Source organism: Camponotus vicinus, unplaced genomic scaffold (genome assembly GCF_025532165.1).
Source record: "Camponotus vicinus isolate PSW18456_S1 unplaced genomic scaffold, iyCamVici1.0 SCAF_8, whole genome shotgun sequence".
Lineage (NCBI taxonomy): Eukaryota > Metazoa > Arthropoda > Insecta > Hymenoptera > Formicidae > Camponotus > Camponotus vicinus.
Genome location: NW_028141980.1, coordinates 15,902,967 through 15,930,905, shown reverse-complemented (window position 1 = coordinate 15,930,905; position 27,939 = coordinate 15,902,967). Strand labels below are relative to the sequence as shown.

At 34.7% G+C, this 27,939-nt stretch overlaps 1 protein-coding gene across 7 annotated transcripts in view; it reads left to right on the top strand.

The window, feature by feature from the left end:
- LOC145975976 (uncharacterized protein CG43867) overlaps nucleotides 1-27,939 on the top strand; it is a 65,896-nt gene that overhangs the window by 24,078 nt on the left and 13,879 nt on the right. For 5 of the 7 annotated variants that reach the window (XM_083106751.1, XM_083106755.1, XM_083106752.1 and 2 more), the window contains exon 3: nucleotides 21,811-21,873. In XM_083106751.1, coding sequence (XP_082962877.1) covers nucleotides 21,811-21,873 — 63 coding nt within the window. Of the gene's footprint in view, nucleotides 1-6,624; nucleotides 6,762-12,397; nucleotides 12,706-21,810; nucleotides 21,874-27,939 lie in introns of those variants that run through there. The other 2 variants (XM_083106757.1, XM_083106756.1) reach the window with 2 other exon arrangements.

Sequence of the window (27,939 nt, the reverse complement as noted above, 5' to 3'; positions counted from 1 at the left end):
TATAAATCGGCGAAAAAAGAGAGGAAGAGAGAGCCGAGAGAGGGAGAGATAGGAAGTGAACGCGAGTGCCCTATCATCGTACTCGTCACGATCGAGCCTTCCTGCTTACGAGCGACCTTTATGTGGATTAGGTGAGAGAATCGTAAACTGAAAATCCCCCTTTTCCGCCCGGCTATTCCCGCTCGGGTGTGTGAGGGTGTGTGCCACCTCGCACACGAGGGAGAGGACCTTACCTCCCGCGACCCGGACGAGCCCCGGAAACGCTCGTAAGTTTTTAAACCGCCCCCTGAAAAATTCACTCGCGCGAGATTAGGGTCTTCCCTGACTCGCGATATCTCAGCCGTTCCACTTCGCTTCATTTTGCCTCTCGACCAGCTCCGTAAATACTTCAGCGTATCATTCGTTGTATTCGGCGAGAGGGAAATAATTGCGGTCGATCTTTTCGATGCTATAAATATGACATTTTTTTTTATCGCGAGGAAAAGATAAAGATTCTGGAGAAAAGACACAATATCTATGGAAATTATTTCAATCTCTGATTCCTCTCTAACGTCGCGACTTTATTAACGAGCGAGCGAAAATTGAGATACGAACGTATTCAGCTCTGGCGCTGGAATATCTTGTACGTAAATGACCGAGATGGAGTGCAGGGCCAAGATGGGAGGCGAGAATTGGGCCGTGACGTGCGCGAGTGTCTTAATATTGCGAGAAGCTGCGTGGCAACTTTGTCTTCATTTTCATCTTCATTTTCATCGTCATTGCGCTAACTTCCGAGAGTGATTTCCCCAGATGTGTATATATTTACTTCCGTAGATATTTATGATTTTGAAGACATATTAAAACATATATATAAAATAAAACCATGTTGAAGTATTGCCAATATTTTTCCGATAAAGACACGTGGCTGTGTTTAAAATTTTGCATGTTGACTGTCAAAATGCTTTTTACTCTTGATGTACACATATATCAAGAGAAAGGAGCCTTTTGACAGTCAACACAGAATTTTATACACAGCCATGTGTTTTTATTGGAAAAAATATCAGCAATACTTCAGCATTTTTTTATTCACATGATAATTTTGTATGAAAGAATGAGTAACTCAGAGCTTCTCTATTGTTTATAAGAAAAAGGACAGCAACAGAATTTTTGAAAGTTTATTTAAAGTTCTAGCAAGCACGTTTATAAATTTTAAAAGTTTATAATTTTCTCTTTCTTGAATATGTAACGTGTAATTTTGATTGATTGCAATTTTAATACTAGAAAGGGAAACTTGTATTTAGCTTCACTTTCAATTTTAATACATTATATATACAGTGTGCTGAGCGACAATAATTTTCTTTTCACTCGTCTTTTTTCCTTCTCGCGCTGTCCTCTCATTGTTTATTCCTTCTCGATCAGCTTCTTGGCATTATGTATTCTGTCAGAAGTTACATTTTAGGATGTAAAATTTATATCTTTGCTGTACTTTGCTCTAATCTACTCACCCTCTATTAACGGCGCAGAGGCTTAAAGAGGCTCGGCGGCGTTTTCCGCGCCAAAGTCTTATTAACTATAAGTGTCTGTTCTCGGTAGAGTGCTATTTATAAAATTAAGACTAACTTTCGTCTCTTCCAACATGCGTGCTCGCGAGGACGACTCGTGTGTACGCGCTGTACTTTTTCACTCGGTCGCGCCGAGTTGGTTGGAATAGTCGCTTCTTACCGGAAGAGTCTTAGGGCGAAAATAGCATTGGAATAACGAAGATCTAGCGAGGGATTTACGGCGATATTGTCAACGATCGCGTCGCATTCGAGCGATATCGTTCCGCTTTCGCGAAACGCAGAGTCAGGTCTGATGAAAGCTCGCTTGAGGACTCAAATAGCGGGCAATAAAAGAATGACGTACAAGTTGGACATCGTTAATATCGCGCGACGAGGACCTTTTTCCCCGCACAATTTAGTCGACGATAAGAGATCGTTGGAAGAGAGAGAGAGAATCCTGGCGGAACGGAAGTGGCAGCGAGAGAGCATTATTGGAAGGTACACTCTGGTAATTATCCAGGCGCAAACTGAGTGGCGCGATTCGAGAGAGAGCTTATGTTTCTCCCCGTACCGTTTATGACAATGACAAATGGCTCCTTCGACGATTCATCATCTCTCCTTTCCCCTTCCCAGACTTGTGCGTGCCGCATCTTTGATCTGGGACAAGTACCAGATAGCGCCTTCGACTGGTACCTACTAAGCATCGTCTAAGATGGTCTTCGGAATTTTTTTTGCCTTCACGCTTTTATCTCTATCCTTCTTTCGCTTCTCTCACACTTTTCGACGTTGATATCGGATTTATAAGAATCCCAAAATACGGATTATCTCGCTCTCTGACCTTATCAAAGGAATCATTTCCTTCCTTTAATAGCATGTAAGAATTTAAATCGTAACTTTTTTTAAAAGCTGCTTATTTTTTACACTTGCTGAGTACACATGGCGGTTATTTTAGGTTTCCCTTATGTTCCAAGAAATGAAAAAGCCTTATTTGGATAATTGGGAGATAGTGTGGGAAGATATGACATGAAAGAGAGATTGGAGATTCTCGGAGAAAAGTGTGCGTACCTTCGCGTTGAATTAATGGTTACGGTCGTACATCTAATCTCCTTTACTCAGATTAGTATAGAGACGAATGATGTGTCATTGGCCGGGCTTGCTCGTACATTATTCGGCACGCGTCGCAGACGCCGGGAAATTCTCTCGGGATCGTAAAATTGAGTCCCGGATACGTCTAATCGCGGATTTCTACTATGCTTGTAATACCGCTGCTTTACGTGTGCGAATGACGTAATCGCGGCTCTATCGTCCCTTTCTGTCTCTGGCTCTATTTCGAAACTAGGTGATCCGTTATACGAGCGTCAGCGCGACTTCCGTTTTCATTAAATTTAATTATGCATCGTAATATTGCATAATCTTTGCGGAATCTTGATTATAAAGTAATATGAAATCTAAATAGCAAAGCCTAATGTAATTATAAGGGCCCGAGTGGTAGAGTAGCCCCCCGATAAGAGAAAGCGGAATCTTTTCTGCCTCGTTAAATTTGCATTTGGAAGAAGCTAATGTTATGGAGTCATTCCGACGCTGTTTCATCCCCGCAGGAACGACGGCAAACATAATCAAGCATATCTTGGAAATGAATCAGCCTGTTTTGCCGCAGAGTCTCTCAACCCCTATTTTAATAGAAATTTAAAATGATTCGCTCAAAAAGTGAATAAATTACATGTAGATGATTTTTGCAAATATTAGGAATCTTCATGTATATACGCATATAAAAATAATAATGTACAATGCAACATACTATTTGTAATTTTATAATTTAAAATATTTTATTTTAAAATATTTTGTTTAATTTTTTATTTAATATTTTTTTAATTTTTTAATTTATAAAATATTTTTTATATTTATATACATATTGTATCACAAATAGTTTTTGATATTGGATCTTTATGATTGCAATCAATTGCTTAATATTATGTACAGCAATATTTTAGTTTTATTTAATACTTGTATTATCCAAATTTATGTGAAAGATACAGAGATATTTTTATTATGTTTAAAACTTGGCATTAAAAATAGAGATTTTTTTTATTACATGTATATTTTCTGTTTATCTATATGTATCTTCTATATATTTCTCGATTCTATATTCTACTACATTTGCCAACGAGGGAAATGTTGTTTAGAAAGTACAGAGGCGTACATATTTGTATAAATATGCGTGTGAATAGACTGCTTCCGATTCGGAAAGGAGTCCAACAATCTTGATTCTCTCGAACCTTATCGAGTTTGAAAGATTTCCTATTTTCTCGCTTCTCTTCGCGCTTTCCGTCCTTTCCTGTTTCCTTTCTCCTCTTGAAGTTTCGACCGCGATAAAAGTCCGTAAAATTAAATATTGATGTTGTTTGTGAGCAATGGCGGCGACGCCTCGCTTTCTCGTTTCATCGAAGAAAGATCCTTTGACCTTCCGGAAGTCTGTCGCGGCTTCCAAACCAAAATTTATTTAGGCCAACTTTAAAAGGTTGAGACGAGAGAAAACCCTTTCAGACGGAAAATCCTTCTTTGCCTGTAGAGCGATTTATGTACGTCCCTATCGCGAATATAGTATATCTACTAGACATTTATTCGCGGAAAAGAGAACATAGACATCTCATATATTTACCGAAATGATATTTTATTCTCGACAAATTCTTCCCTACCCATGTTTTTCGTCGAAATAACTTAATTTTTTCTAAAGCTAAAGTATGTCATTAATATATTATAATAAAAATTAATCTCTATCTCTCATTTCCTGTACTAAATATCTTAATAATTAAAAATTGACTTTTGGGTTTGAACTATGTAAATTCTTTATTTGATTGTACAACATTTCGTGAACTGAAATATCCATGAAAGCCTCAAATATCAAATTAAAAATTGGTATTTATTTATATTTTCGTGAAACTCTGTTCTTAAAAATTTATTTTTAATATTAAGTAATTCTTTTTAATTCAATATCTCTAAGACACTTTCTCTACAATTAAAATATTTTAAAACACACACACATATATATATATATATATATATATATATATATATATATATATGTTTTAGAAATAACTTGAAAGTGCATTATATATGAAAAATTTTCTCAAATTTGCGGCGTGCGCTACCATCGATAATATGTGATAAGGATCCTAGAAATTACTACGGTCAGTAGGAATTTCACTAAAATTCCCATCATAACTACCGCTCACGAAAGGCAGCTATTAATGATGCCATGCCGGTCGCGGATTAATTCATTTGGATGGAATCGATTAATCAAGCTGAGAGCACATGCCGCATGATGCCTTATTTTCGGTAGTCACGTTTCGTTATATCGATCTTGTCAAACAATTTATGCGATAAAGGAAAGTCTCTCGAGATCGATAAAACTTTGTTTCATCTCGATCGCTATTATTATATACACAGCATGTGATTCGCACCTAGCATTACGAAGCGATGCTAATTTCATCGTATCCTGAATGCATCGCGACGTTGCAATGTCACGTAACCACAGTAACAGCCGCGGTATAAGTCCATCATTGGCACGATCGCAGACTGTTAAGTTTCTTCTTGCTTAATGGATACTTCCGGTGGCATGGATGCGTGTCTTGGACCGGCGAGATGGAACGATAGTAATAAAGATACACGGGTGCGGCGAAAGAGTCGTATGTATTATCGAGAGGGGACGAATCTGCGTAGACATAAATCATGTCAAGATAGAATCCATCATTTATCTATCTGATGTAATATCACAAGTGTAGCAAACTATATGGATATCGCGAAACATTTGTACGAAAGATTTTTTTTCTTTTAATGGAGCAGGTTTTTTTTCTGGACCGTGTAATTGTACAGTTTCGAAGCAATTGAAAATATAATTACTATCCAGGAAAACAAGTTTTCTAATTGTTCCTTTAGGAACATTAGGTTTTCCTAATTGGAATCAATAATTTTAATGTAGAGTACACTGAAAAAAAAATTCTGGGTAAATCTATGAGATGCATTTAGTAATGCATTTTTTGAAATATTTAGTTTTTATCAAGTATGATAATAATAACAAAATATTTAGTAATAGTTATAAACATTTTCCAAAAATAGTTATAAATATTTTACGTTTAATTGAGTTCACTAAATATTAAAAATAATTAAATAATTTCGTCTTAATCACCTATACGTTTAGTTGAAACTATTTCACCACAGCGGTGGGTAACATTTATCAAGTTTGGATTATTATAACCAAGCCTTTTTTTCAGTGTAGAACTTAATAGAAGGATGAAAAAACTCGCGTGAATTACTCGATAATTTTTCAAGTGTCTTATACAGGAGTGTCCTATGCTAATCGATCGCAATTTTTTTGTTTTAGAAAAAATATTTCAGACAAAAGTTGCAGAGTTAAAATAGATCAAACAATTTTTTTTCTTAATAAAAATATTTTACAGATTTGGAGGGCAACTGAATATTTTAAACGAGACTATTTTAATTTATTAATATAAATAGATCCTTTGTAATATTCTATTCTAAAAAGTTAGTAGGATAAAATAAACAAAGATTGAACGAGATATTTTATATTTTAATATTCGATACATATATATATATATTTTGATATAAAAAAATATTTAATTTTTTTGATTATTTTACCCTTTTATAAGGAAACTATTTATATAAAAGAAGATTAGAATAGTCTCATTAAAAAAATTTGTTTGCTTTATTTAAAAAAAAATTCATTTATGTCCCTTTTGAAACCCTGCAAATTTTGTCTGAAACATTTTCCCTAAAATTAAAAAAAAATATGGGGTCGATTAAAATGCATTCTGTATAGCTTTTTCGAGTCATGTGCGTAATCATCGAATGATCCAAGTCTCCCGTATTCCGCACTCTACGTATATATATCATATACATCCTTTTAAACGACACGAGAGAGTATCAATGCCATTACTAGCCGTGTCGACGAGGATGCGACTACGACACGATGCCGCGGCGCGCTACGCGCAAGGCGCGCATGTGACGTATGCGCCCAACGCAACTCCCGGCATTGCCACTGCCACCACCGCGACACAGACGTGACTTCCCTCAGTGGTCCGTGAAACGCGACCGGAGTGCTACGTGTTCTCCTTCTACCTTTCGTGGACATGCGATCTGTAATCCCGCGATCCGGCGCCACATCGATCTGACAGCGTCGCGCTTGACGACCGCGGAAAGATCTCGTCCCGTAGTGTGTATAATGTAAATTATCGAAGGGATGTGTAGGGATTGAACTCTCTCTCTCTCTTTCTCTCTCGTAGTAGTCTAGGTAGTACGTAAACATTTGGAGAGAATTCGATTTTTTCCGTCTTCTTTTTCTCTGACGCGAATGCGAAGCCATAGCCTGTCAATAATTCATACCGAAAGTGATGAAACATAGAACGATAGAGAAAGTACAACACTGAAGCACGTCTGTAAATATCCTGTATCGCAGTTTCCACAGTGATCTTTGTATCTTTGATGAAAAGAAATATTTTCCCGTAAATCTCAACGAATATAAAGAATATTAAAAATTGTCGTATATATATAATAGATATATACAAGATATTTTAATCATCATGTCCATTGTGATTAAGTCTATTTAGTCTTGCAAATTAATTGATCACATAATATAATATACTAAGTGTTTTATTTTTCTTAAATATCAGATTATTTTTCTCTATTTTCATTCACTTAGTTTACCTTTTTATGAAGGCTCGAAGCTAAAGTAAAGCACTGCAGTATTTTTGTGTCGCAATTTATAAGAACAATATATACTACTATATTGAATATTTTTTTAAACGAGCTAATAGTTATATTACATCATGCAATACGTAATTACATAATAAAACATGTACATTACAAGTAACATGCTTACTAATTTTAAAAATGTCAGCTGCATTTTAAGAAGTTATTTTTCTGACAAAAAAAAATGAATGAGAAAAATAGGTTAAAAAGAATTGACAGCAATTTATTTTGTGAAGTTACAAATTCCTATTTTTGATACATGGATTTATTTATTTAAAATCGTCATAAAATTTTCTCTCTTGAGAAATTGCTCCAATTAAATTAGCATAGAAATAATGCACGGTATATGTTTCTCAATCAGCTTTATTTTAACAACAATGAAAACAATTTCAGAAAACACTAGCAAAATACAATACTATAATTGTAATACACGTAATAAGACTTCCAATTTTGTATTTTTTATTTTTATATACAAATAGTGTGAGAAATAATTATCTTTTCTTAGAACGAATTATCTTTTCTTCTCGTATTAAGCAAACACCGTTTCTAGCGGTTGCATTTGAACAGCCGTGTTAAAGCAATTAGTGGTTTCTTTCTACCAAGGCAATGTCAATTAGCGGATAAATCACACACGGAACGAAACGAGAAAGTAAAGGGAGTTCTCAATCACAATAACTTCGTTTATTTCAACAAACTACATACGAGCTATTCTCACGCGATGTTAAGCCAATTAATGTAATATTAATTCTGCAATCCTATTAGTAAGTGAATTTAATACACGCGCAAGGAAAGAGATGCGCGCGTATCTTTCAAGATCGAAATGCAAATATGATAGCGATTTACGATCAGGACAGCATACAAATATATAGTGTTCCACCACTACAACATTTCTAACGTAATATCCTCTGAGAATATTGCTGATCGTAAAAAATTTTCCAATATCCACATTGTGATACTTAATAAGAGCTTTTCTTATTTTGTTGCTTTGGATTTTTTTTTTATTTTCGTATTGATTTTCTAAATGTTACACGCGTTACATATTGATGCACCGCTGTAATTAATAATTAAATCGTAAAATCAAATTATTTGTGATGTTATAAATATTTAAAAAATTTGAGTTTTTTTTATATTAATTTTATTTTAACTTTGATTTTAAATTAGCTTTATTTTAATTTTAACTTTTATTTTAAATTAACTTTATTTTAATTTGAACTTTTATTTTAACTTTTATTTTAACTTTTTTATTTAAAAAAATTAAATTATTTTAATTTTTAAAAGAGCTGGCATTCAAATCTCTCTTAAAGATTGCGCGAAGGATTTGTGCACGATGAATGGTTCGTTAGAAACTGGAGCACGCTGTGTGCTTAGTTGAAAAGAATAAATTTTTAGCTTCAGATCAAGATACGGCTGAATTTTCAAAGAATAGATACAATTACAATAATAGACTATTTGACTCACGCGCAGAATTGATTTGTCTTTAGTAAAAATAAATATTGTGATTTATAAAAGAAATGGATTACCATGAAATAAATCTTTTTTTTCTTAAGTCAATTTAAAACAGACTTTAACGAAGAACTTTAATTCGAGGGCATAATTTTTAGCATAATTACAAGTCGTACCGAAACTTGAAAGTTCGCGATAAATGATGACTTTGTTTGACTTTTTGACAATCTGTCTTATTAAAATTTAACTCGTTTATCCTGAAACTCACTGTAAAAAGCCATCCCGCATTGTACTGCAATTTATCAAAAGTTTGTCCTAGTTGCTTACAGTTATTTTTAGAACTCGTATTACACGGTTAAGGAATCATCCTTTCGCATCTCCTTTTTAATTTAAAAGGTCGCGAGAGATTTGTAATTCACAAAAATCTTGTCGCCATCTTTGTATGTCATCTTTTTTTATTCATTTTCTTTACATATGTCTGGAAAAATATTCTTGCATTATTAATTTATCATTATATTTTGTTTCTCATTTTTATTTCTTTCGCATTTCTCTTACCGGTCTTAAAAGAATTTAATTTTCCAGTCGAAATAAATATCTTTCCCCCTTTTTAAACGCCGGTTTGCAATAAATCTCGAGAATAAGGGTGAACGAAAATTAAAAATCTCAGAATTAGAAGAGATTTTAGCGGAAAAGCTATATTTTTTACGCAGAATATCGAATTTTATTGTTTAAAATTTATTTATAATTTCTTAAAATGAAAAATGACGGAGAGGAGGAGAGAGTTATATGTCACATATAATATGCATTCTCGTCCAAAAAGTCTACAGAATGCGTTTCTTCTCTTAATTCTGAAATATTTTCACTTAAACAGTTCGATGCAACAACATAATTCATAAAATTTGAAACTTTAATATTTATGTTCAATAATAGACCACAAATATAAAAATCAATTATAAATTTATTGTAAAAATCATGCTAAATTATTTCTTTTTACATCAAATTAAATTTTTTAATCCATTCACGTTTTCGTGTGAGAATTCACTTAAAAATTCTGAATCCATTTTCCCACATTTTGAAGCTTAAGTGCGACTAATTGCCGGTCCCATGTCGAACAATATGCTTCTTGATTTCGGTCGAAAAAGTTACGTGGCCCTTTTGTCCTTTGATCAAAGCGCTAACCCATATATCCGCTTACGCGGGAGGTAAAAGCCGACGCGTGGTATCTATACCAGGTGGTATCAGTCACCGGCATTCATGCCCGTCCTCTTTTTCAATTAAGCTTTGATCACGGGGCATCGGGATATATAGAGCGAGCGTTGCGCGCCATTTCGCCGATGCCGATAGTTGCAGATTCAAACGAATGTTACTCGATAAAGAAACAGACGAGACACACGGACGCTGATAAATGAAACAAAAATCTCGTTGGATCGAAATCATATGTTGACTCGCGTCAACACGCTAGGAAGCACCTGAAAGGCTCTTTTATAGCACATTTATTTATCTCTCTCTCTCGTATTTTCGTATTTTAATTGAGAAACATTTCTCCCAAAATAGCCGAAGATTAAATCAATGTTTCATTTATTTAGTCGTTTATTTGTTCTTTCTTGCGCATTAGACTGAGATAGATGATACGAAACATTGCTTTTGATTTTAAATTTAGGATCGATTCTTTCTCAATTATATAAAAATGTTAAGAATATTTATATGTGTATGTGATATAAATATATGAATGATTTATTTTCTATTTCTCGTTTAATTACATGTTTTTTGCTTTTAATTTGCTAATAGTTTCTTCTTGCGATCGCTAATTAAAATTGCATCGACGATTTTATTTGTTTGGGCTCGATGTAGCAATCTGTTATTTATTTATAGGCAATCAATAATGAGCGAGCTTTTAATTCAAACGATAAAATATGTGAAAAATGATGAGAATTAATTTTCCACATGTGAGCTACGCTCTCTCGTTGATATTCTTTATAGCGCGATAGCACGGCAGGCAAGTTGATATTCGCTATTTGCTTACCAAATATTGGAACGAATCGAACTTTTAACGAGGAGCGAGCGACGAAAGTGAACTGTGCTCACGGTGATTGGTACTATCGAGAGAAAAAATAAATATTGATCCTCCCGTCGACGTATCGTGAAAATTAGAAATCGTCCAGGTGACATCTATAATTTCGACCAACGTATATCGGAATGTATGTAAAAAAAATCGCTGTGAAAATATTGACGCGTATCTATAATTACCATCGCGAGAATAGCTAATTTCTTGATAATTAAATCGTCTCTGTAGACAAAAAAGACTTTCATTTTTATTCTGCAAAATTTATCGTCGATAACGATAATTGTACTTGTCGAATTAAAATTTTTTTTTATAAAAAGAATGTATTATGTCAAAATTCTGTAAAGCTTTAAAGAAACGTTTACAACAATTAATGTATATAAAGAGATAGTTTATTTTTTTAAACCTCTCTTCGCGTATGATCCTTATTTAATTTTTATCATATATTTTTCCATTATTCTTTAATTTTTTATTTATTCTTTAAATTTATTTTTTATTTATTCTTTAAATTTATTTTTTATTTATTCTTTAATTTAATTTAATTTTATTTCTTTATTCTTTAATCTTTATTTATTATATGTATATATTTTTTGTGAAAAAAAGATGATGTACTGATTATTTTGCTCCATGAGAATTGCTTAAAATATTCTCTCAACCGAGACGTTTTGTCGGGATCGAAATAGATATTTCCTATTCGTCGCGTGGCTCAATTAGTCGAAAACGAACGTGTCTCTGTGTACATTGGAGAACGTACGCACGCACACGCCCCCCTCGTATTTTCTTTCTCGATTGTCCGTGAAGTGCTGCACCGACTAACTGCATCGTGAAAGGCGACAGACGGCAGGCGGCAGGAAACGGCGCGTTTCTTTCTTCTGGAAATCGCGTCTTTCGGGACTCCCAAAGCGAGACTTAAAAATACTCGGCGTCCAAAAATAGTCGTACACGGAGAGCGACGCTCTCGACAGTTTTCGATGACGACGCCGTGTGACGATGGCAGGTCTCTTTCGACCTCTCCTGTCCCCTTTCCCTGTCCCTTTTTTCTCCAGCCGAAAGATTAACTTCTCTTTTTTTCGTCGTTTCGTCGTATCTCTCTTTCGGAAGCTCTCTAATCCTTTATTTCTCGAACCCTTTCTCGCCGCGATCCGCAGGAAGTACACTTCACACAACTCAATACAAACATTAATGAAACATATAATTAGAATTTTATAAAATGTTTATCATATTTTATATTAAATATTTTATAAAATGTTTATCATAAATATGCTTTATCAGAGTTTAATAAGATAGATAGATAGATAGATAGATAGATAGATAGAGAGAAAGAGAGAGAGAGAGAGAGAGAGAGAGAGAGAGAGAGAGAGAGAGTATATAGAAAATAAGATATAAAATTTTTTAAAGGAATGTTTATAATATATAAATATTAAAGTAGAAAAATTCTCAGGTTAAAAATTATCTTAACTTGATAAAATTGAATTAATCTCACAATATCAATAAGAAAGAAAGAGAGAGAGAAAGAGAGAGATTACAATTTATTTGAAAAATACCGATCTAATCAATGTATGATAAGTTTCAAAACAATTTTTTTATGGATTATTTTTACTTCTAGAATCTAAAAAATATATTCTCCGATCTCTATTTGTTTACAAACGATTATTGTGTACATATTTTCGACAGTTATAATGTTTAATGCCATACGAAAAGTGATTGCAAAGTGGTTGACACGTCTCGGACAGTGATTTGTAGTGAAATGATCGCAACGAACGATTTTGAATAGTGCTCGCGGCTATAGTTCTTTCATCGAGACTAACGCTTCATCTAAAGTGGATTGGTAAATTGTTAATGATGCAACCCGTACAAACCGAAAACAACAACTCTGCTTTAGACATGGAATCCCTTGAAGAGATGCTTCGTAAGGTAATAATAATCTTTTTTCGTTTTGTTACGAATAAATGTTTTTATGATAAATCAGCATAGCCTGTCCTTTTGTATCTTTTACAAAATGCGCTTCCGATTATAAAGATAATAAATAATAAAAAATCGTAAAATATGAATTCTTGTATAGTCGCATAATTTTTTTTTTAAATGTAAGTTTATATCAGTTACATTTATTTTTTTAAATCCGTACAAATATACATATTACATCCAGATAAAAGTGAATTTCAATTTAGCAAGCTCAGCTTACATATATAACAAAATTTTTTTTTGTTTAAGTATTAAGAAAATCTTAAATAGGGTCTTGTAAAATTTTGATTAAAGAGTAAGACTTGAAATAAGTTTGAAATTCGGAGAAAAGGGTATAAATCAATATCAAATCGCTCCATCGTATGCTTATTGTCTATTTAAATGCGGCGAAATTTTTCTTCAAGAGGGAAAAATAAAGCGAAGCGTCATAAAGCGTCGCGGATAAAAGATACTTGGCTGGAGGAGAAGCAAGTTTTTAACTGCAACTTCCTGTAATGTATTCTGTCAGGCATCGCTGAATGGACCACTTAGCGAGCGTCCACACGTGTGGATGTCCGTATATACGCCTCTGATAGGGTTAAAACGAACTCTCTAGTAACGCTTTAATGGCCGCCTAGAATCGTCCGGAAAAACACTCAGAAAATCGTTAAGTAAATTAGTTTTTCTAGCGTTTCAATCAATATTACATACAAATTTTCCCTCTTATATGAGAAGAAAAAATTATTTACTAATCAACATTATTTTTTTAAATTAAAATACATTTAATTAAGGAAGGGAATTTAATAATCACATATAGTTAACGAAATAATTTTTCTAAAGTAGAAATCTCAATTCTCTTCTCTTCTTTTATATTATTCATAAATTTGTCTATTTCGAACGAAGACACGAAAAGCATCTTCTTTAGAAACAATTATAGTTATAATTTAAGCTATCTTGAGATTACTGATGAAATCTTAATTGAATTAAATGTTTCACGATTTTGGCGAATGAAGAATCTCATTCATGTTGCTCGAGATAAGTTTACTTGATATTTATGACATTTCCATTAACTCCCTTCTTAGCATTTTTTTTTATTGTAATACAATGTCAGAGAAAGCGAGAGAGAGGGAGAGAGATTCTTCATCGCTTATATTACTGCTCTCTGCTGTCAGGCACAAGTGTCGTGAAACAAATGTCAAATGTAAAGCTCGAGTATAAAGCTAGGTTTATATCGTCCATACCGCTGTCATGCACAAGCGTCACGAATAAATGTCAAACAAAAAGCTACCAGAAAGAAAGCTAGATTTACATTTTACGACGTGCGACATTTTTATCTGACATTTTCTCGCTCATCATCAAGGTTAGAATGCGACAGAAAATTGTCGTTTACCATCGATTCGTTTGTCAAACGCTTTAAAGGTCCCCGAGAACAACTGCACGAAATGAAAAAAAAAGAAGAAAAATTGTAGGCGTTAATTTCAACCCGTTTCAAGCTATACGGTACACATGTATTGTGTACGTAAATGTGGGGTCACCCTATGTAAGCAGACGCGAATTTAAGCCGACGCGGCGTATCATCCTAACCGAACTGAACCTTTCGCGAATTATAATGCAAAATAAATCCGCGATATAACCCTAGCGGAAGGGTTACGGAATAATAACTCGGGGCGCGCGTTTTCCGCTCGCGGGATGTATCTATAACTCGCGGACGGAATGCATAATCCAGGACGCATTTGCATAGCAGGATGCCCCGGTAAGCGTCGCGCGACAACGAAAACTGAGGCTTAAATAACATTTGACGTGTACACGTGTAGGAGCACACGTATGTTCATTGCCGTACATGTGCGCGCGAGCCGAAAAATGGAGTAGTTAATTGTCCTCCCGTGCAATTACGTTTGTCACACGGGATAACGCCGTTTATACCGCGTCTCTGCTGTTACATGACTGTAATTACTTCTATAATTAGTATCTCTTCGGCGACAGAGTCTCGCGCGACAAACACCGCTCGCAGGACCAAACTCAATTCTAATCTCATCCTAATTTTACGAGTGTAATCGATACGCTCGGCGGATTGGTACGATAGTCAGGAAGGGTTGAATTTGCCGCGGTAATAATACTGAAGCTTTCTACGTAGCTTTCTCGTAGCTCTCGGAAACGAGAAATTCTCGGAATTAATCACCGATCGAATTAATTAATGTTACTTGTTTTATTTAACTGACTTGAACAGATGACTCCGATCGATTCAAAGAAGGCTTCAATGCCCGGTATATTTAAAACTTTATCACTCTCGTGACAAGGTAAATTCCTTTTTTTTCCAACCTGTCATTGTTGAATAACGTTGAATTCGAAATTTAGTTACAGGGAAACAGGGATTTCGTATTCTTACAAGCTCTGATCGTGGTTTTCCGATTCATAACATGCAGCCAGGCGTGAATTGTATTTTTTCTAACGAGAAAGAAAGCTTGCGACTGTATCGATGGCTAAGCGAGAAAATATACAAAAGTACCCCTCAGTTTTATCCCCAAACAGACGATTCGCGAGTTTCTGGACGCGAGGGCGTGGGATCACGATCGGAGGGAAAGCTCTCAGAAAGCTTTTTCGGTTGCGGTTCCTGGTCTAAGCGGCTTTCCGCTTGCGGCAAGAAGATGCGTATTACCGACCCTCTTACCGCCTACCACAGCTGGCCGAAAAATATTAATCCCACCCGTCAAACACACTCATTCGGAATAGGCGAGTCGATAGGGTGGATTTCTCGCGATATACGCACCGCAGGCTAAGGGAATAAAGAAAGTTGAACATATCGCTTATTATAATTGAACGCTGCGAGAAAAGAATAGCCCCGTTAGAGAGACAAGTGCCCTTCGGAAAAAATAAGTTTTTATATATCATTTGTCTTTACCAAAAAAATTACTTGTATATATAAAACATTATTCTTCAGAAAACCGAAAAAAGTGCAATAATTTTCTTTCTACATTTTCATTATTTTGAAATAAAAACTTCCATTTTTATTTTAAAATAAACATTTTCCTTTTTATTTTTTTATTTCATTTTTTGTTTTTTATTTTTATTTTGAAATAAACACTGCTTCATATTATAATATGAAAAAAAGATGAGATTAAATAAATTTCAGTGCATAAAAATGAATTATTAATTAATATATGGACAACAACACATACACCATACGAAATGAAGAGAGGGCATTTTTATTATATAAAAATACATAAACATATAGAAAATAGATACAGAGATACGCCAAATAAACTGCTGTGTGGGTGTGTGTCAAGATACATATATTATTAAGCGGATGAAACCTAAATACTGTACTGGGTCGGGCAAGCGAGGAGCGACGATTTCCTCGTCTTGATATGGCGATTGTCGGAAGTTTCTGTAGCTTTCAACGCGCGAACTTTTCCGCACTTCTCGTCGGTGATGTACAGCTAAAACGTCGACGGTCGACGATCTCGCGCGCTTCCGTGTAAGACGGGATCGTATGTGTGCGTTCACGAGAAACGACCGCCACCCTTTGCCGCCCTACGGCCCATGGAGCGTAAAAGGGCAATAAAACACACGGGACGCATCTGGGTTACGAGCTTTACAAGGCACTAGCTTCTTTCTTTATCTCGTGCCGGGGCCATCGCTTCGGCCCTAAGCGATTTCTCGAACGCGTCTCTCCTCCGCCCGCGCTCCGGTTCCCTGTAACCGTGTCCCCGTGTCCCGGTATCTTGTCGCTACCACATTCAGGGTCGGATTTTCGGTGCACCTAGGCATGTTTATATTTCAAAATGTAAGTGACAGATATAAAGGATATAATTCTGACATATCATTTTTATCGATTGACGTAATTTTGCTTCTTTATTTAAAATAAAATTGTTATCTTTTTGGAAATTAAATCTAACAGAAATAATATAAAATATATATATTTAATATAATATATGAAATATAATATATAATATAATATATAAATTAAATATATATATATATATATATATATATATATATATAATATATGAAATATATATATTTGATATAATATATTTAATATAATATATTATTATATATATATATAATTATTATATGTAATATATTTTTGAGTCGATATATAATTTTAAAATTATTTTTCTATATTAATTTTCTAAACTTTTGCTGCCTTATAAGCTCCGAAAATTTCGTAGATCATGGACACTACGTACACTCGATGCATAACAAAAATCCGACCCTGATCGTTCTTTTTGATCGTTTTCCGCGCCGTTTTGTCAGGACGCTTCGTTTATTCCCTCCGATCTTCAAACTCCTTTTTCTTTCCTCTTTTCTCATCAATCGCGAGAGAAAGCGGTCGTTGGGCGGTGCGATTTAGATGCCCGTTACAGTACACATCAAAACAAGTTCCGAACCTTTCGCGTCTCCACTAAGTCAGTGGAGCTTCTTTCCGAGCTTTTTACGACTGCGCACTTTCTAACTTGTAAACAATTTATTCAGTTACCGTCAAACACAATTGTTTGAACTTTGCACGTATTAGAACATATTTGAAAGCATGTAACATCGAAAAGAAATAATACGCTGTTTGAAGCAAAGAGATACGCATAAAGTCTGCGAGTTTAGATAGTAATATTGAATCATTAACAGACGCGAAATCGAGGCTGGTAAATGTCAGAATTAAATTACACTAGTCTGATAAATTGATATCATTGCAATTTATAGGCAGCGTCGTGGCAAAAATCGCGTCGTGTAAACAAGCCATATAAGGCGGTTGGAAATCACCGCTCTTCTCTCCCTAACGATGATTCAGGCGAGGACGACGACGATGTTACCCTGTGTACCGGCCGGTCAACCGACACTTCCATAGGTCGTCCCGCGAATAAATGTCGCAGTTACACGGATTGCACTGGGAATTGGGTACATAGGCATCTCGAAGCCTGGATGCACCGGCGGGTGCAATAACGATAACGGCGATCGTGCTAACGTTCGCGACAATGTTACGTGACGATGACAGGCGGCGGCGGTTACAACCTCGATAATAAAGAGATACGAGAATTAGTTTGACCAAACGGTCAAGTGATATCTCGTTCGTCCTTTTAAACATTTTCGGTGTATTTTACGAATGGAGAACACGAACTCGTTTGCTAACATTAGATTGTCACGCTCAAAATAGCAGACCTGCTTGCAAATTTGCGCTTTATAGAATGCCTTTATAAAGTAAAGATATATATATTCTGTATGCATTTGATATTGTGTCGTATATATTTATTAAATATACTAAAAAATATATTAAATTTAAAATATAAATATAATGGAAAATTAAATATTAAATGAATTAAATTTAACATTTAATTAATTAAATTTATTAAGTTTTTTCTTTAATTAAATTTGATAAACGTCTACTTTTATGGGATAAAAACTGAATATTTAATTTCTCTACCTAAATGATAAAAAATAATAAAATTGTTTTTCATTTTACACTTTTTTTTGGTGGCGGCTAGAAAATTATGGATTCAAGAGTGACCAGATGATTATTATTAAGCACGATATTACATCAACTCATTCGTCATGTCTACTAATAATGCTAACGAAGAGACTAAATTAGAGTTAATGTCGCGAGATGTAGACCAACGCGACGAATCTCGGTTTCCACGTATCGATGTAATTTTCCTCCTTCGTTCGTAACCCTCGGTGAAACCGTCCATACCCCTTTTCCAGGGGCTGACATACTTTAATATATAAGGCACAGGAGAGCGAGATCCGGCTTTTCGACCCTGGGATTTCGTTATAAATAAGGGTCGTGCGTTCGGTCTGTGCGGTATCGTGGAAGAGGTGCTAACGATCCGCATCCTTATCGAGCTAATTCCATTACGGCCATTACTCTTGTATCATGTCGAAAGCAAGTCGACTTGTTCGATGTAGCGGAAGCTTTCTGTAACAGAAGGATGAATTGTTGCAGAAAAGTTATTGATCGAAAGTCCTGCTCGTTTGCTGCAAACGACGAAATTTCCACTGATTAAGACGCAAATGTTTTTAATAATCCATTAATATTGTTTTTATTATCCATTAATATCTAATATTTTATTTTTAATTTTTAATTATAATTTATTTTTAATTTATTTTTAATTTATTTTTAATTATAATTTTTATTTATAATTTATTTTTTATTTTTTATTTTTTATTTTTTTATGCTTAAAATCTTTTTATTTAATCTACTTGATGGAATTATTTGACTATATTATAATTTCGTTTTCTAATTATAATTTTTTTAATAATATATAGTTTAATATAATGAAATTTTGATTATTTTTAATCGAAAAGTTTTTACAGAGGTAATATGTGGATATTTAATAAAAAATATCCAATTAATTTTTCGAATTGTGTTACTAAATAGCAATTTACATATCTCAATAAAAAGTTTATCCTTTGTAATTCTCCTCAGTATTGCTTCTTTTTTCTTACATCTAGGAATGAAAGAAAAAGAAAGTAATTATCGAACGATCGCAAAGGTAATTTCCGGATTGGAAGATTAGGCGCGTTGGAATCTTTACAAAATGCATTCTTATCGTTTCTAATTTACCTACTTCCTTCAGGGCTACCATCGCGACCGTGTTTAATAACAAGATAGAAAAAGCAGAAGCGCGTCAAGAGAGAGGAACGTGAGAGTACGTGAATCACACGAGACCGGAAGTAATTTCCGCGTTTGTGTTTTTCTTCCACCCTCTGGAAAAGAAACTACCCGGATTGCCGTTCTTTTTTTCCCGACTCTCCCTCCATCCCTTTTCTCTCCTCCTCGTACTTTTCGTGATTCCCTCCGCCGCACGCGACAGGCATCGGGCTATAAATTTTCCGCGCACAAAGCGAACGAAATTCAAGAAAGTACCAGCTTCTATGTTTCCCGTCACGCGAGCCACCGATAACATTAACGAGCCAATCCTCGCGACGATGTCCCGGCGCTCGCGCGCTCCCTCAGAGTTTTTCCAAAGGGCCGAAACGCGAAAGGGTGTGTTATCGTTCCGCGACTTTCACGACCTTCGTGCTTTATGCACGGACCTCGACAAATTATGAGAAACCTCGCCGGCAACACAGAAAAAAAGTACTTACCACCACTGCCGTTTCCTTTCCACCCTTTTTAAAGAGAGCCCTTTTTTTGGTCAGAATGTCGCAAACATTCCCTTCCCCGTGCGGTTAATATAGTCGTTTTTATTTTTGTTTTTACAAGAGAAATGAATTTTTTTCTTAATAATGTAAAATCTGGTGTTTTATTATTAGACATATATGTGAGAATTTTAAATAATAAATTAATTTAAATTGCACATTAAGATTTAAACTCTTCACATATCATAAACATCGACTATGTGAACATTATTTTTATCAGGAATTTCAAACATTTTTCAATTCTTTTCTATTTTGTTTAATAATAAATATAAATATATTTTGAAAAAATATAAAATAATCTTTTTCGATTTCAATAAATTCGTTCGTGAAGAGTTTAAAAAAGATTATAGATTATGTAGAGAGGTAAAATAAATAATAAATGGATATACAGGATACAGATACATATGTGTGTGTGTATATATATATATATATATATATATATATATATATATATGTATATACAACACATGCTGTCTGAAATTTCATAGATTAAATCGGTCGGACACCTTCCGAGTGTCATCTCGGCATCGCAAAAAGCGAAATTTACGCACTGACGACAGTTTGAGAGATCCCAGCAGCGCATTTCTCCCCTGCGCCTAATGTACCAGTCGTCCACCCGTCGCCCTTTCCCTACGTCGCGGATTTCCCTTTCTGGCAGCGACATGTCGTGAGAGTAACGTGCCGAGAAAGTGCGCGCGTTTTCCCCTCCGCATTAGGAGAGAGAAACGTTTCTAGGTTTCTCTTCAGCTTCTCTTTCTCTTTGTCGTTCACCCTTTCATCTCTCATGGCCCTTTGCCTTTTTCTTTTCTCTTCGACGCCAGATGCTGCTAACTGCGCCCTCCTTGATGAGATCCTGGTTCCCTCCGCTCCTCGCCTCGTGCTGCAACTTGCGCTTCCTCCTCCTCCTCCTCCTCCTCTTCTTCCTCCTGCTACCAATCCATCTTCCTCGAAAAAGACGAGATCGCTACACGGTCGCTTTATTCGCCCGAGCGAGGAGAAACACGAATTCTTTATATTCGCTGGCTGCTCTTATTATTGCAGCGGAATCGAGTTGATGATTACGCACTGCTCGACGGACAAAATACCGCGTAAAAACAGGAGGATTGTATCTGAGAAAGAAATATGCAAAATTGTAAAAAATTGGTGAGTCATTTGAGATGCGTGTAGACAGGTCAATTCTCCTGATAATATAATGGAAAGACCATTTCGATCTTTAACATTTATCTAAAAATGCCTACAAATTTCCTCAATTATCAATATTGACAATCATAAAGATATAACAAATAACTTAATGAATTACAAAATAAAATAAACTAAAAAATAAGTTTTTTAAATGGTCATTTAAATAAAAAAATCTGTTATTAAAAAAATAATAGGACACGAAATTATGTGTTTTAATGAGATTTTCGCGCGTAAAATTGTCATTAATTGTTATCAATCTCAGTTGAATCCAGTTGGTCCTCGAGTTCGCTCTATTATATCTATTAAACTGTCATAGAACCTCGTCCATAGACCTAACCAAGTTTGATGAAACTTTCCCTCATGAAATTAAACAATATTGAACTACTTATACATCTGTCGAACTTTCTGAGACTTGAAATTTCACTTCAAGAACACGTTATCAACATATTGAAAGCTCTTATCAGTTGTCCTCGATAACTATTGGAATCGTGAAATGTATGCAAATAATTATTTCACATTTTGTATATCCAAATGATGATTTTATTACTTGTGAAAAACTCTATCTCTTATCAAAATATTGAAAATAATGTAAAGAAGAAAATAATCGATTAGCATATTCTAAAATTATAATATGCTATTTATTCAAGTAACGAGTAAGATCGAGAAAAATTATAATTAAAAGTCGAGTTATTCAAAATGCTATTAATCTTGTGTAAGATGCTATTAGTGATATCACTAACACAATGCTCTTTTTTGTTTCAGCTCTCTGAACTCGAACAGCGGGTATTAGAAGCAGAGGGCAGAGCGGATGAAGCTGAAGACAAGGTAAGCAAAAATTGCAGCAATATCTTTATAGATTAAAAAGATAGAGATATAGAATATATAATATAATATTAATGTCAAAGAGAGATAATATAAATTCAAAGTTTACTTTATTAAATTTAATATTTGGATTTTTATTTCTCTCATTTAAATTCTATATTAAATTAATGAAATGCATAGAAGTATGCACATTATTATATATATATTTTTTGTGCAAGCTAGTTTCCACCCTACTAAAATGAAGTTAATTATACGTGACAGATAGATTGTATTCAGCATAAATTCCATCTTACCAACCCCGGTGTTCTTTACTTAGGATTGTTTACCCCTGTTCTATACCGTATACTGGCACAGTGTTCTTTTACCGACGACAAGTCGATCTGTTTGTACGACCCCGTACGTTTCTTACCCTCATATCATCTAGTTTTACCGACAGAAAGCCACCAAAATACCCCTCCGTGCACCCTACAAACCCCGATTTATCAGCCGGAGGCAACGGCGGCAAGTTGCTAATTTTTTTAACTTTGCTGATATATCTGTTATAATGATGATGTGAAAATGTATTGATAGATTCCAAAAAAATAATATTATGTAATGCAATTTCATAAAATAATATAATAATTACTTTTCTTTATATTCTGCATAGTTTCAGAATAAAAAAATCAGTAATTAATATAAATTGCATTAAAAAACTATAGAAAAATTTGAAAATATTTCACATAAAGAATAAGAAAGATTGAAGGAAATAAAATTATCTCTGAATAACATGATAAAGAAGAAAAGATATGTAAGATCTATTATACGGATGTCACATATTGAAAATCAAGCATTATAATCTTTTTTATTTATTTTCGATTATTGTAAGGTATAAATAATAATTGTAAGAGGAAATTTTGATATATATTTTTTTGACATTTTTTAGATTAAAAAGATTTTTTTAAAAGATTTCTTTTTTCTATTTCTACCATGGATTATTCCGTATAATAATAATAATAATTGACATTCTCGAACACCGACATTCTCATTATCGATGTTTCATTGTTTTTAATTTTGGAATATTATTATACTTTATCGAAATTTACTTAAAATATCTTTAATTTATATGTTAAAAAATATGCATTATAATTATATAAATTTCAAAATAATTGCTTTCTTATTCTGACACCTTTATTTTTCTTTTTTATCATAATGTAATTACGAGTCACATCAAATTGTCATCAATCTAGACATTAATGACATTTGTTTCTATCTTTTATTTGTTTCCAATCCAAAGTTTCTATCTTTTATACAAGTATACTTGAAACTTTTCGATATCAAATCTTTTTTGATATTTCTAATATTAAAACTCGTGTTCTTAATTATTGATTGCAATATTAGTATTTGGAATATCCAAGACGACTGATCTATTAAATTTATACAAAAATTTTACATTGTACGAAATAGAACGTAAAGAAAATAAAAAATAGTAACCGCAGGAAAATTAAAATTGTATTTTTGAATAAAATTATATGTTTGAAGTGTTTTAAAAAATCATATTAAAGCATCAAAAGTGATTAATTCGATGGAAAAAAATTACTTCTCGAAACTATGCGCGTAATTTCGTTTCTAACTTTAATTGGCAAACAGAACGGATTCTGTTACGGCAACCCGATAAAATTGACCCTCTTCCCCTATTCTGTTAATTAAAATCCCGCATAAAAATGGGTAAACGGGGTAGCTTTGTTACCGATATCCTCGCCTCGGGGAGGGCGAGATATCGATTAACTGCAGATGCGTCGGTGTCTGTCGGTATTCGTCGGTATTTCAAAGAGAGAAGGAAAGAGAGAAAGGGTGAAGGCGCGAAAGAGAGGGAAGAAAGGGGGAGGGAGAGCAAGATAGACTGATAAGGGAGAGTAGCAAGATGGCCGTGCGACCGGTCGGCCAGGTCGTCGTTTTGTTATGACCCCGAAATTGACACTCGCCAACACCACGTGCATCCGCGACGGTGAATCGCGCGATATCCTCGCCCCCGCGACAATCGACGCCTCGGTCTCTCGGAAATCCGTCGAACGACCGCACCGGATCCGTCGTGTGCCCGTCCACGTCCGTCGAAGGTCGAGGTCGTTGTACTCGGTTCTTGTTCCCGTGCGCGAGGAACTATGGCTCACACCAGGTGACATCAATGAAAGGTAATTGATGCGATCGCGCTAATCGAACGCATAATTTCGACGAGTCTAATTTCCATGATTCTGTACACGTGCAAAAGTGATCTGCGTGTTTATCCACTATTGGGAATTGCAACGATCGAAGTGAGCCCGGGTACCGGATATTACATCATCGAAAATAAAGATAAAATCGATTAGAATTGCAGCAGAAATAAAATTTGATATAATTACGATGAGATTAGATTTCATGAAAATTGAACTGATTGATATGACGATTCAAATTAATATAATTTCGTTGAATTTAAATTTTGATGCTAATAGCATGTAACTACGCGAAAATAAAATTTCCGTGTTTATTTGTGGCAATAAAAATGCAAAAATTGACGTAATGTACTGTCGGTCGAAATTAATGAAAATTACATTAGAAAATGAGATTGATATGCTTTTAATGATTCATTTCATTTCGTAAGAAATGCAGATGCACGCGAAAATAATTTCCGCGATATAATCTGCGTGTACTATATCTAATACATACATTTTCTAGATTAATTATTCTGAGGAGAATGCGACTTCACAATCATATTTTTGAAAATATATCTTAAAACGTTAGTGTCTAGAAATATATAATAATATTAACGTGAAAAAGGAACGGCAAGTCTTATCACGTATCGTGAGTTACAACGAGGGGCGCTTGAACGAGATATATTGGTTGTGGCTTAATGAGTCGCGTCTCATGTAGAATTGGCTTACAGCCAGTGTATGAGTAATCCTCACTTCCCGCCGACGTGCATTAAATAAAACGAGGATGCAGACTTCGTCTCTTCGCAACCTGCGTGTCTTTCAGAGTAGGGCTCTATCTTATGAAACTGTTGAGTTGGTTTGTCATATTCATCAAATAAGGTCGAGAAAGAGAATTTACACATTTTCTCGAAATAAAATTTAATTATTTACAAAAATAGCCACTTTCATGTCGATATATTTTTTTCTACACTGAAAAAAATGCGATATTAAAATAATATTCTAATGTCAGAAAAAAACTATTAAATTTACGCAAGCCGCAAGATCCATTAAATTTATACACGGGAATAAAATTGTGAAAAAACTGCATATAAAAGAGCAATTATTTGTAAAAAAAATATTTCTGTTTTAAAAATTTTTTTCTCACATAGAATGTTTTTATCGGTTGTTGTAGCAGGTGGTTTTAACGGTGCATAGTCATACATATTTCACGGGAAATTACGTGGCAGAGCGAATCAATATTTGTCAAATAGGAGCATATTGACCAATACTCTGCACATAATGCATGTACATATTACAACGTATTTTGTAAATCTGTTGTATGCAATGTGATTTTGGAATATATAAGTAGTATGAATTTATATAAGCATTATAAAATATACAGCAGCCTTATCGTGTGTCATGGGTATCTTTTGCCGAGACGCTTGTGGTTCTATTACGACACTAGACGTCGTGTCGAGATTTTTCATCTCTGCTTTATGAACTTCGCAACAATAATCTGAAAGTAAAATGAATGAGCATTTACATTAGCTTTTAAAATATTAAATTGTAATATAGATCCTTCAACAAAATAAATTATTATTTTCTGAATTAATTATATTTATAATTTAATTTATATTTAATTTATGTATATAATTATTATATATATAATTTAATTTATATTTATATTAATTATATTTATATTTATAATTTAAGTTTATGCTCGATACACACATACACATATATGTATATATGTATACATTCAAAATAACATTTGCAGTTTTTGTTTCACAGATGTAAAACAATTAAAACACATATATATTTATTAAAAAAAACAAGACCTGTACATATTATTATGAATCATGGAATTGGTGATTCACACATCCTGTACATATATCGGGTATTCAAACATGGTTGATTCCAACTTCACCTACTATTAAAGCGCGAATCGTTTTCGCGAATCCTCCTTTTCATTTTCTTCCTATAAGCCTGCGCTAACGAGAAACAAATGGAGCAGATCGATAAATTTCAAGACGTTTTCCCAAGACAAAAAGGAGAGCAACACTCGCGGTTAAAGTTCTGTTCCAAGTCGTCCTTTCTATAGCTTGGTTCTTCTCTTGAAACAGCCAATGTGTGAAAAGTTAGGTGAAGTGGAAATCAAATATTTTTCTACATATTTTGTTAGAGATTGCACGTCCATACGCTTGTATAAATTTCAATCAATTCTCGTTTAATTGTTTGGAAAATTTATTTTTCCCGATATCTCTTATCTTGGGCACTCGCGGCCTTTTCTCCGATTACCGTTATCACAGACGCTTTTAGGGAGCGAGTTCGCTTAGCTCAGGGTCATCGGCTTGACCCACGGTGGTTGTGCGTCGCAAGTATATGCATACGAGTAGCATCCACAAATTCTCCCATTGGCCATGAGCCAAACGTGTGACTCACCGCCTCTAGAAAACCCCCGCAGTTTACGTACCCTTCGGTGTTTGTTCGTTTCGCGCGCTTCAGTTCGGCGCGATCTTCATCGGCGAATAGACGACAAGACTCTCTGCACGTGTTTCTCCGCGAAATTTGTCGTATCATTTTTGTTTCTTCTCTTTTTTTTATTTGAAATTTCGGTTCGCGACTTCCGACAAAGGGATTGTATTTCGTGAAATATCATCCGAATCGCAAAAATAAAAAAAGGAATTAGAGCTAAAATTTAAAAAATCATCTACCATGGCAGCATCTAACCGGGGTAAGATACCGTGATGGCAGCAGAAGCGCTGATGATTTAATCGAATTATTAAAATTAAATTATTTTTATGTATATTATTTACTTTATATGTAATCCTGTGAAACGTAAAGTATATAAAAGTGAATTTATTACAAAATATAAAATTCTATACATGAGATAGAAATGAAGGAAGAATTACATATAATAAAATTTACACAATTACTTTTAGAGATTTACACATTATTAAAATAAATTAATTTTTTTTAATATATAAATTAAAAAAATATGTAAAAAAATAAAAATTAAAAAACTTGAACAATTACAATAAAAAATGATAATCGCTCTCAATGTTTTCGTTGACACGAAGTCAACTACTCCAAATTCATCGTTAAACGAATGTAACAGTGACGAGGCATCCTGTACATCGCTCACTCTTTACACAAAAGCGCCGAAATTAATTATTAGAAAATTAACCGTTACTTCGCCAGGATAGAAGTCGATTCCCTTTTCCCGGCGTCGCGTCATCGCAAAGACCGCAAGGACGAAAGCGAGAAAAGACGGACGCGCGCGAGAGGAAACCGGGGGTTGCGCGAAAGAGAGACGGGGAGAGATCGATATAAGTCGGGTAGCACATGCACGTCGACGACGACGACGACGACGACGAGAGGCACATGCCTCGGGAAAACATTCGGCAAGAGAGAGGATTTCCCCGTATTGATTTTCTCTCAAGCCCCTTTCTCTCTCGGCTAGTCGCCGTGGCCAGAACGCTCGTTCCCGTTCGCGCCGTTTATTCCATCGTGCCGTTAAGGCGCGCGATATCGATTTTTGACAGCTGCTCTACGAAACTCGTAGCTCGTCGCTCGCGTATATATACCGTGTGTAAACGCCATACGTACGTACGGTACGCGCTGTAGGAAGGGTTCCTCCCCCGGCGTGCACAAAGTTCTCTCTCTCTCTCTTGTTCTCTGTCTCTCTTTCTCTCTCTCTCTCTCTCTCTCTCTCTCTCTCTCTCTCTCTCTCTCTCTCTCTCTCTCTGCAACATAACGCACGCAAACGCAACGTGTCATTTTACTTACGCACTCGTGCGAATTTTGCTTCGCGCTTTTCCGCTAAAATCGCTCGTCTATCACGGACTCCATGGTGAGCTTCCGTTACTTTCGCGTACGATTATTTGATATACCGCTAGTTCTTTGGTGTCCTCAGTTCGCGATT